This window comes from Carex rostrata, chromosome 5, assembly GCF_964058835.1.
Source record: "Carex rostrata chromosome 5, lpCarRost1.2, whole genome shotgun sequence".
Lineage (NCBI taxonomy): Eukaryota > Viridiplantae > Streptophyta > Magnoliopsida > Poales > Cyperaceae > Carex > Carex rostrata.
Window position 1 is genome coordinate 7,297,766 of NC_135922.1, and position 12,066 is coordinate 7,309,831.

Below are 12,066 nucleotides of genomic sequence, written 5' to 3' on the forward strand. Positions count from 1 at the left end.
TAGAGAAATTATGGCAGAGGCACCTGTACTAACAAAGGGTACAGGTGAGGCATTAAAACAAAATTTATTCCTATGTGACCAAACAACCCAAAGGGTAGCAACCCTAATTAATTCAATTAATAGGGAATCTTTTAAGGGTATCCACAAATCTAACAACCATAAATCAGAAATGGTATCACAATTGAAGTAAAAATTAATTTATTTTGATAAAAAAAAATTGTCAAGTTGTAAAAATAATTATGCAGCAAAGCAGTTTTCAAAATAATTTATTTAGCACTATAGAATGTGGGTAAGTATAGAGGTGTCAACCGGTACAAAACCGGTCGGGTGGAAAGATTTTGATATTCTTATCTGTAATGTTAATGAAAAAAAAACTTTACTCTTATCCGTACCAGATAAGCTTAGCGAAAAAATCCGACCTGTACCCGTCTTATCGAATACGGTTCGGGTTGGGCAAACAAATAAAACGATGCTATTGATTAGATATATATGAACCATGAATAAAACTATATCATATTATTCATCATCTCCATATAAATATATATTTGTATCTATAATTACATAATTTGTATTTTCAATTATTACTGTATAGGATAAAAGATAAGGAATAGTCATTATCCATACCCTTACCCATTATATTATTGAAAATAAAACATCACCCTTACCCCTGATAAGTTAAACGAAAAAAAAAAAAATCTTACCGGTATCCGTCTCGACAGGGTGCCATTTCTCCTACAGGAAATGGTGAATCAACTCTCTTGTAGGTAAACGTTGAGCCTCCACTTCTCTGAGTTCCTTAAATTGTGTTGGACAGAGCAACATGAATCTAATCAATCTTTGAAACTCTTACATCCAGCTCAAGCAAATACCATGAATTAAAGAATGCAAGAGGCCAATTCTTGTCAAAACGTCCACCTAATGATCTGTCAAATTCAATTACATCCATCATGTGACAATGGAACAAGAACAACAGTAAACAATTTCTAGATAAAACCCTAAAAACGAAATGAAGGTAAAAGGAACAAGATATACTGAAATTACGTCATCATGTGGCCTTAAACTGATAGAGGTGAGGTTATGCACAAAAGAGACATGTGCGTTCTTTCTCAGAGACAAAATTTATCTAGACAAAGTTCCTTACTAAGAGACAAAGATTCAAGAAAAAAATGAGAGACAAAGTTTACCTAGACGAGATGTCGCCAGCCTTGCGACAGAGCTTTGAGAGATGGAGGCGGGGTGGGTGCTGTTAAGGTGGAACCAAACGATCTGCTCAACAAGCCATTAAAAAATCGTCCAGATTCATGTTGAAAATTGATCCAAAAATAGGAGTACGTTTTTTAGAATAACTGTTAGTAGTGCTAAGTTATTTTGAGTATATGTTTATAATAGCAAGGACAGATTAGTGAGGTGCTAAATTTAGAATAGGCTTAGTGGTTTCTGTATTTAGTTGAGGCGTGCATTTAGTGGAGTAAGTGGTCTCTATTTTTAGACATTTTGGTATGCCTTAAATAGAGAAGTTGTAATCTGTTTTTAATTAAGCAATAGAAGTTAATTTCAGCAGCAAATTTCTTCTCTTTGTTTCATTGTATCCTTCCGAAATTTCCAACAAATTGGTATCAGAGCCAGGTTAGAGATCAGGGCAGATCCGACCATGGCAGAGAACATGAGCGTTTCGAATCCGTTGATTCCGCTGTTCAAGGGAGACAACTACGAGTTCTGGAGCATCAAGATACGAACTTTGCTCAAGTCACAAGGTCTATGGGAATTGGTGGAGACGGGAGCACCGATCGCAGATCCCACACCAGCAGAAACAACGAAGCGAGATGCGAAGGCGTTGTTCTTCATTCAACAAGCCGTTGTAGACACGGTGTTCACAAAAATAGCAGCAGCAGAATCGGCAAAGGAGGCCTGGACAACCCTGAAAACTGCATTCCAGGGAAGTTCGAAAGTCCGCGAGATAAAACTACAAGGCTTGAGAAGAGAGTTTGAGACGCTGAACATGAATCAAGGCGAATCTGTTCAAGCATTTCTCACAAGAGTCACATCCACCGTCAACCAAATCAAGAGTTGTGATGAAGATCTTGCTGAAAAGATCGTGGTTATGAAGGTGCTCCGCAGCCTTACCTCAAAATTCGACCATGTCGTGGCAGCAATCGAAGAGTCCAAGGACCTGTCCACATACTCTTTCGACGAGTTGATGGGTTCGCTGCAAGTCCATGAAGTACGACTTCTCAGATCTGAAGAGAAGGATGATTCTAAGGCTTTCCTCACCAGAGGCAACTCAAGTAGAGGAAGAGGTCGCAGCGGTAGAGGTCGTGGAAGAGGCACGAGCAGTGGAGACAACCGTCAACATCAACAAACAACAAAGAAGGATATCGAGTGCTACTATTGCCACAAGTTTGGGCACTATCAATCTGAGTGCCATGAAGCCAAGAAGAACATCCAATGCTACTACTGCAATAAGTTTGGGCACTACCAATCTGAGTGCTACAAGAAGCAAAGGGAGGAGAATCAAGCAAGCTATGCTGTAAAAGAAAATGAGCAACCGGCACTCTTCATGGCATACACCAAGAGCAAGATTGATGAAAGCAACAAGGGCACAGTAGCAGTGCACACAAGAGATAATGGTGGCAGCAGTCCAGAAAGTAGCAAAATCATGGTGAGTAGAAATATTTTGTTTGATGAAAAATCCCTCAAGGTGGAGAATGTAGGGCTCATTCGTCAGAGGTCGTTGAAGCTGGTGTACAACCAAGATATACGGCTGGCTCAGATTCCAGAAAAATGTAGTTTCAAGGTGTTGAGAGATATTGTGACGAAGATGTTTCCTTCATTAAAATCTGTGCTGATCAAGTACAAGGATTCTGATGGGGATCTGGTTACCATTACTGATACACAAGTGCTGAGGATGGCAGAATCATGTTTTGACCAGCCCGTACAGATGGAGGCAGAGAAAGAAGAAAAGAGACTTTCCTTGATAAGACTACATATTGTAGAAGTCAATCCTGAGCAAGAGCCTACAATCACAGAGGAGGAAGATGCAAAAATTGCGGTCCCAGTTGAATCAGAGGGAGAAAAATGGAAAGAAACGGAGAAATCAGACTCTGAGAATCTGACCAGAGAAGGTGATGCATTTGTGAATTCTACTGAAGTTGAGGCTGAAAATGAAAATATACCAATCAGAGGAGATGGGTCGGAGGAACCAAAGGAGATAGAAGTTGCAGATGAGTATGGTGAGGTGTTTACAGGATATGAGCTGGACGAGAATGAAGGAGAGGGCCTGGGCTCACAACCAGCTCGTGTGGCTATTCTGGAGAATACAGAAGCTCAGGAGATAATGAAAGAAATTAAAGAAGCCAGTGCAGGTATCAACGACCAACTTGTATCGGATTCTGATGAAGAGATGGAAGAAGGCATAGAATTTGACGATGATGATGAGGAAGAAGAAGATGATGTTAAAACTTGGAGTAAACCAATTTTGGATCAAGGGGGAGTGTTGAAAATTGATCCAAAAATAGGAGTACGTTTTTTAGAATAACTGTTAGTAGTGCTAAGTTATTTTGAGTATATGTTTATAATAGCAAGGACAGATTAGTGAGGTGCTAAATTTAGAATAGGCTTAGTGGTTTCTGTATTTAGTTGAGGCGTGCATTTAGTGGAGTAAGTGGTCTCTATTTTTAGACATTTTGGTATGCCTTAAATAGAGAAGTTGTAATCTGTTTTTAATTAAGCAATAGAAGTTAATTTCAGCAGCAAATTTCTTCTCTTTGTTTCATTGTATCCTTCCGAAATTTCCAACAATTCAGCCATTCAAAAATTGTCCACGGGCCGTCCTGTTCAATTATAAGGCCTATGTAAGAGGTCGAAGGTTTGAAAGGGGTTAAAACATCTCTTGTAAATACTTAATAATGTTTAAAGTGTTGCTTCTCATGGAAGCTTATGAGGTTGATGATGATACTTTCCTTAAATATCTAATGGAAATATCGCAAATTAAATATTAGAAAGAACCTTGTATGTAATGCTGTATTGCAAGATCACCATTCCCTTAACCTTGGGCCAGTGTTGTCCAATCATCATCATCATCATCATCATTGTGGGACTGTTAAAATTTCTTCCTCTTCATCTCCTTCAGTTTTAAATGAATCATCTTCCTGTTACATTAAGATCTGAATGTTTAAATTTGGAATTAAGACAACAAAGGTCACCATGGTAGTATGGTTGGCATCATATCTACAAATTTCATCTGAGGTGTATGCACTGTCGTTTTTACAACCCAGTATAATCTAGAGGATAAACATATTGCATCCAGTACAGCTTATACATAACAGTCATATGGCACGGCTACCCAAAAATGTAATTACTGAGTTGAATGATACACATGGAAAGAAAAAAAGCAAAGAAATATAGTCTGATTTTAATTTTGTATTCGAGTAAAAGAATAAAGCTTAGAAAGTATATGATGGCACTCTCATAAATTATCTAACAATAATATTATAAAATAATAGAAACTAGGAAGTACCTTGTAGTTTATTCCACGTTGCAAGCACCACTGCCTTAACCCAGGACAATTAGAAACCTCAACATTGCAAGGTTCTACAGGAAGTGCCTCATCCACAAATGCTTGTAATCTGAAACAGTTTGAAATCTGCAAACTTCTGAGTGAAGCAAGGTTCGTCAACCCCAATGATGAGCTCCCATATGAACTCTCCCGTGGACACATTGTCAATTCAAGAGGAGGTTCGATAATAAAAGAGCACAGGTTCTGACAATAACCGATAGTAAGTTTCACCAAGGATTGCAGCTTTTGTATTCCAGAAATAGATACTAGATGATTGCAATCATAAATTTTCATCTCTTCAAGTTGTAATGGAAGTGACTCTGCTTTTAAGAATTGCAAACTATTACATAAGGTAATACTCAAATACTTTAGTTTGCAGAGGCTGCCCATCCATTCTGGAAATGTAATGCCACCGTAACCCCATATTTGTAGTTTGCTAAGATTATGGTGAGGCTGAAGATTAACCATTACCGAAAAACAACTTTGATCTTCAAGAAATATGTTCTGACAACTCTTGATATACAACTTAAATACACTCCTATCTATGTCCCGATAATAAATGTCATTCCAGGATAGTATCAAGTGCTCCAAGTTACATATACTCACAAGGTTAGCACATTGGACATCTATTAAATTGGGAATATTTTTCAATCCATGTAGACAAAGGGTTCCTCCCAGATCAGGAAAATTCTTTAACCATCCTATTGTCTCACATTTGAGCTTCACCTTTAGTGCTGGAATTCCACCAAATTTGCTCAAGCTAGGTTGTAAATAACTCACACCAGTACTAATGATTTCCAGAGTTTGAAGATTTGTTAGGTTCCCCATGTCACTGGGAAGCTCTTTAAGTAGGTGACATTTAATAAGACAGAGTTTCCTCAAGGCTTTGAGTTGACAAAGGGTCCTAGGCAACATTTGGAGGCCAAAACAATGATCAATTATCAGCTCTTCCAGGCTAATTAGATTTCCTATTTCGGTTGGCAACTCTTTGAGCGGACTATGGCTAAGAGTTAGATATTGCAAGCTATAAAGGGAGCATATGCAGTTTGGAAGTGTTTCACAGAGCATATAACTAAGTGAAAGATAACGAAGATGTTTCAAATTACCAATGGAGGAAAGAAGTTCTAATTCACAATAACGAGATACCCGTATTTCTAGAGCTCTTAATTTTGGTGCCATTGAAAGGTCAAAAGTACTAAAAAAGTTTTTGACAGAATAGCCTGTAATGAGTGTGCGTAGAGTAGTGAACTTTTCAGAGGGAATAGGATCTATTAGGTTCACATAATGAGCTATATACAAATGGTACAGTACATTAGGAACAATTGGGAGCTTACTAGCCTCAATTGAATAGCATCCATTTTCTGAATTAAGTCGTGCTAAATCATGAACAATATCATGTAACTTAAACTTTGGCCGAACGAAATCATTCCCCTCACATCTGTCTTCTCTTTGAAACAAGGACCTTTGGCACAACTGTTGTGCATATTCAAAACCAATCTCTTCGGGGGTCTTGTTTCCTTTAAACTCAATAAAACCCTGGCACATCCATAATTTCACCAAATCTCCTACATCGTAACAGTAATCTTTAGGAAACATGAAACAATATAGAAAACAAGGCTTAAGGTATGGGGGAAGGCGTGCATAGCTTATTTGAAGAGGTGGAAATATCTCATTGCTAGCATCAGACTCCCATAGGTTACTTTCTAAAATATCTTTCCAATTCTCTTCTTTCCCCTCATGCCTCAAAAGGCTGGCAATTGACTTCACAGCCAGGGGCAACATTCCACACTTGTTCATGATCTGCTTCCCAATTTTTACCAACTTTGGGTTCTTATTTTGTTTTATTCCACCAAATGCATAATGTTTGAACAATCGCCAACACTGATCAGCATATAAATAGCCAAGGTTCAATGTTGGCTCTGTTTGCATGATTCGTGCGACATGATCGTTCCTTGTAGTAATTAGGATTTTTGCAAATGCTGCTGACATAAAAGGGGCCTGAAATGTATTCCAAAGACTCTTCTTCTCATTCCATACATCATCAAGAACCAAAAGAACCTTTTTCCTATTTATCTCATTCCAAAGTTTCTCTTGCAAAGCACTCAAATTTGTAAGACCACACTTACTTCCTGTAATAGACTCCACTAATTCCTTGGTGAGCCTTTCAACATTGAAATCCTTGGATACACAAATCCACCCAAATTTATCAAACCTTTGTCGAATTCTTTGATCATTATAGGCAAGTTGTGCAAGGGTTGTTTTGCCAATGCCTCCCATGCCAACAATTGCCACCACCGAAACAACATCTAGTTCGGAGGACAACAAATCAATAAGTTTCTCCTTTTCCCTTTCTCGACCAAAGATATTCGACTGAACTACAAAGTGGCTAGATGGAGCTAGATGGAGCTATTTGCAATTCGTTGATGCAATGCTTGGGTCCATCTCCCTCAGATAGTTGAAGTGCTATCCGATCATTCGCAATCTCATCAAACCTGCTCCTTATTTGCCGAATTTGATCGAGCATGCCGTATGGAACCTGGATAGTAATAATTACCTTGAGAGTCTATTACCTACTATAATTAAAGTTCATGTACACAGATTATAGTAGTTATATATTACAGGTCTTTGCTACATATTTGTTGTTTGCAATGTTGTTTATATGCATGGATCATCATATTGGTATATGGTTGTACTAGAACCTGATAGTGAGACTTAGTAAAATGTATTAAATAAGTTACCTGAATTAGCTTCCTTTTACGAGAATCTGGTGGAGAAGCATGTCTTGCTTCAACATGTGACCGTAAGACTTCATAGTGGTATTCATCCAGTACATCCTCTGCATCATATGCAATTCTATTGAGCTCCTTCAGCCACAGCTTGACTGACAAGTCTCTGATCTCCCTCTGCTCGGCATCATACAGCGTGACACTGATCCGCTCCAGCATCCTCATCAATCTCTCCAATTCAACCTCAATTTTGTGGTTTTGATCTCCAGCAGTTGCTCTGATAGCAGGCAGCAATTTGGCGCCCAAAGAAAAAAGGTTTGAAATCACTCCGCCTAGACCCATCTATATAAAATTGTAAAAGTGTATTCTTTTGTGTTGATATGAAATTGAAATGAGACATATAGTAGGTAGGAGAATTAATTTAATTGTTGGGGAGTTGGAGTAGACTGGGAGTCAACTCCATTAATTTAATTACTGGGGACTCAACTCCATTATATAAATATAAAGTTGTATAATCGTTGCCTTCAGCTTTTTGCTCCAACCATTTTCAACCTTTTTTCAACCTTTCCTTGTCAACTTTTTTTCAACCTTTTTGTTAATTGGTTCTCGCTTATTAGTTTGGTTCTGTAGCAATAGAGATGGTATTGCCCATATCCAATTTCGCAACCTCTATTGCTATTTTGGACCGTTCAACAACGATGCCTTTTAGAACATTCAATTCCACAACCTGATAATTGCCGTTTTGGACCGTTCTATTGAAACTTTTTTTTTTTTTTAACGCCATCGCGATTGCTATTAATGAGCCAAATGTAAATCGATAGCAATAGCCATTTTACTCATTAATTATCCGATTGATTGATTATGTCAATTGTAAGAAAATTGCCCTTCTTAATTCGGATACTAATTAAGAGCTTTTCCAATGCCTTCCCCAATTCTCTTTTCTTATTCGGTGACAATTTTATTTTAAAATAAATTACAAAACATATATAAAGCATGACCTGAAAAATCAATGTTTAAGTGGCTCTTTTGACTCTAAATTAACTATCATAAAGCATATTATAAATTAGTTAAGAAACTTTGAATTGACATTTAATTGACTGTAGAGCAACAAATATATATTGACTTCTCATTCTTAATTTAAATTAATTGAATAAAGCTTAGTTTTAGTGACTTATTCTTGACATTCCTGTGAATAATTGAAGTGCCTCTAAATTATGAATTGAGGTTGCTTGATTTTATTTTTTATTTTATCAGAATATATGGAAGAAGTATTTGCTACTGTTGTTTTTTAATGAGAATGTCGAATTTTAGAGAAATTACTTAATTCAAAAAATTATAATGAAATCTAGATCTCTCCGAAATTCTACTAGAGGGTTAATTTCTAGATTTTCATGTTCCTTGATTGTTTCAGAAAAAAACTTAGTAGATGCAGAAAACAGAGACTAGTAGTTTAAATAGAGACGATCAACAGTCGCTGTTGCCTTGCAAATATTTCTTGAATAATTTGGATTATATTAAACAGTCGTTGTTGTCTCGCAAAGAGGTCATGAGGATGTGACTATAATTTGGATTATATTAAACAGTCTTGAATCCTTTGAGTTTTCATTTCGGGTTCCTGGTTTAGAGCTGACTAGATTTCTAGATGACTAGACTGGATTACTAAATAGTCGGATTACACATGTCTGAATCACTGGATTACTGAATGAATGGATTAGTGAATAACTGAAATTGGGTTTGTGCCTTTGTTTCCGAAAAACGAAACAACTAGTATACCAGTGTACACAGGAAATATTGGGGAGATTTTCTTCCTGGAGAAAACAACACCCAATATTTCTTTTCCAGACAATAAAATATATTGACATAACAATAGTAATACCTTTAAACAAACAAACATAAATCACCCATACAGAACAATAGTAATACCTTCACTCATACATGCATAAAATAGAAGACTGAGACAAATTAGACTAGACTTCATTAAACAATCTTATAATCAAATACAACTAGAACACAATTCTAAATAATCCTGTCCAAAGATTTTTCCATGTACTCGATGAGCTCGGAATCAAAATGCTTAGAATAACAGATCATAGAATTTCATCGAGGGCCTGATAATACTGAAGTTGGAAAGGGGGCTGACTGATCCACCACACTAGGTATATTGGCAATCATTGGAATTGAAGAAACAAAATTATAATCCAATGATGTTTCAACCTCCATCGCTCCTTCTAAAACCTTCACAACTATTAACATTGAAGGCCTCCGGGTGCTATCCCATTGCAAGCACCACATTGCAAGCATCATCACATTGACAATATCATTTTTGTGTAACTCAACATCACCGAGATTTTTGTCAATTAAATCTGATAATTCATTGCTCTTTGATTTTTCTTCTAACAATCTAATCAGGTGTCGATTCTCTTCAGTCTGGGAATCATCAAGGTTTCTTCTTCCACAGAGAATCTCTATTACCACCACACCAAAACTGTAAACATCAACCTTCTCAGTGACCATTGCTGTCAGCCATTCAGGTGCTAAATATCCAGGAGTGCCCCGCATTTTAGTCATAACTCTGCTAATGTCTCTATCGATAAGCTTGGCTAATCCAAAGTCAGCAACTTTAGCATTATATTTTTCATCTAAAAGGATATTTTCAGGCTTGATATCGAAATGCACAATTTTTTGCCTGCAATCCTCATGAAGATAACACAAACCCTTGGCTATGTCGGTTATAATTTTGAACCTGATGGACCAATCCAAAGGAACTCTTCCATCTCTGCAATAGATCCACTGATCCAATGACCCGTTACACATGTACTCATAAACTAAAAGCCTATTTACCTTTTCAGCACAAAAACCAATCATCCTCACCAGATTGATGTGATGGATACTGCCAATAGTCTCAACCTCCGCCAAGAAATCCTTCTTTCCATGTCCGACGTTATCCAAACGTTTTACTGCTATTCTCTCATCACCCCATCTTCCTTCAAACACAGTACCGAATCCACCTTTTCCTAGTACTTTGACAAAGTTTTTAGTGGCCATTCGTAGCTCTTCGAATGTAAATTTAGTTGGCATCCCAGGTAATTGTTGGATGATATCCTCATCTTCCGCTTCTTTACACCTTCTCAAACACACTATGGAAAAAATAATTATGGTGAGCACAAAGAACAGAGCTCCAAATGTGGAACCCAGTGTTGCTCCTAGCCCAACTTTGGAACTAGAAGGTGGTGAAGCTTGCACCTTTATATGTGTAGAAGAATACTCATCAGGTTGATTCTTAAAGGAAAAAACCTCTTGTAGTGTTAAACACTTGCCATTAGAAGACTGAAACAGAGCAGCTTTACATTTGCAATCTTCAAGACAAGCCCTTTTGCAACTCTCCTCATCAGTTTTGTTAAATGCAACATTGGAATCATCACTGAAATAGGAGACATTGTTAAGGTCTAACATAATGTGATTGTTTGTATCTTGACAAGTTATATTAGTGATTGCATCGCAGCCAAGCTCTGGTCTCTGGCTATCAACCTGCTTGAAATAATTTCCTGAGGTTCCTGCGAGGCAGGTGCATTGTCCGATATTATTGCAGATACCATAGTGCCCACAGATTGTTGGGTAATCACAATTATCCATAGTGTTATCCAGATTGAACAAATCATCCACCATTACCCATTGCAATTTGTCATAATCATAATCATAAAGTCTAAAGTGCCCATCAGACTCTAATCTCATGTACTGTATTGATATAGCAAGCGGAAATTTAAAAATAATTGATAACGTGGATAACGAACTCAGGTTGCCATCTAAGAACTTTATAGATCTGTCATTTATATACCGTAAGTAGTAGACCAGCGTTGGATCCGAATTGAAAAATCCATACAGACCATCAACAAGGATGGTGAGATAAAACTGGCTTTCAGCCAAATTGGTGCTAGAGGAATTGGCAATGAGACTCATTTCTTGTGCCAGTGTTTGCCCCATTACTAGACAATCAGTTGGGTGGTCAAAAGATTGCCAGATTGTGGAATTATTTATATCAAAGAGCACTAGATTACCAGCTGTTGTGATATTAATACCAGCCACGGATCGATTCAACCCGCTAGTGGACCAAACTAGGCTACCATCACTGTCACGGAGGGTTAGACCATCTGTAGATGTCAGTTTAAGTGTGGCATTTTCACTAACAGGACGGGTTCGATTTGCTGACCAGATGACTTGTGGAGGGTTGTGCAAGCCATAATAATAATCAATAGCATATATGGAAAGAAAAAAGCTCTTACAAGGTGGGTAGCAGTAAAACCCAGCAGCAAATGACATCCCGTGAGTTGCGTTTAGCTGGACGAGGAGGGAACGGACAATTTCTCCACCAGAGAAAATAATGTTGTGCGGGAGAGTAAATGTGTTGGTCCATAATACCGGAGCACTTGCAGTGGGATAGTTATAAAGTTGTGGATTAACAAAGAAAGGGAAGCACAAGAGAAGTGCAACGAGAGCAAGGGAAGGAGTAAAAGCCATTTGTGGTAGCATTATTAGTTTGGTTCTGTAGCAATAGAGATGGTATTGCCCATATCCAATTGCACAACTTCTATTGCTATTTTTGACCATTCAAGAACAATGCCTTTTAGGCTGTTCAATTCCACAACGTGATAATTACCGTTTTGGACCGTTCTGTTGATACTTTTTATTTTTTATTTCTTTGAAGTCCATCTTCATTGCTATTAATGAGCCAATTATAAGTCGATACCAATAGCCATTTGACTCATTAATTATCCGATTGATTGATTA

The 12,066-nt window shown here is 37.5% G+C and overlaps 1 protein-coding gene across 1 annotated transcript; it reads right to left on the reverse strand.

Moving 5' to 3' along the window:
• Nucleotides 1–4,085: 4,085 nt before the first annotated feature.
• Nucleotides 4,086–11,855, reverse strand: LOC144553781 (uncharacterized). Its single transcript, XM_078301977.1, has 5 exons — nucleotides 9,382–11,855; nucleotides 7,294–7,623; nucleotides 7,048–7,125; nucleotides 4,517–6,961; nucleotides 4,086–4,148 (listed from the first exon to the last, which is right to left on the reverse strand). Exons 1-5 carry the CDS (start codon nucleotides 11,806–11,808, stop codon nucleotides 4,086–4,088), a joined length of 5,343 nt encoding a protein of 1,780 aa, XP_078158103.1. The 5' UTR covers nucleotides 11,809–11,855.
• Between the last annotated feature and the right edge of the window lie 211 nt (nucleotides 11,856–12,066).

What these genes read in the sequence shown, in the direction of transcription:
- LOC144553781 (XM_078301977.1), bottom strand. Translation starts at nt 11,808, where the DNA reads ATGCTACCACAAATGGCTTTTACTCCTTCCCTTGCTCTCGTTGCACTT. An exon ending in ATTCGGCAAATAAGGAGCAG is followed by an intron (nt 6,962 to 7,047) that starts GTTTGATGAGAT and finishes AATTGCAAATAG; the next exon opens with CTCCATCTAGCTCCATCTAG. An exon ending in AACGTGGAATAAACTACAAG is followed by an intron (nt 4,149 to 4,516) that starts GTACTTCCTAGT and finishes TTAATGTAACAG; the next exon opens with GAAGATGATTCATTTAAAAC.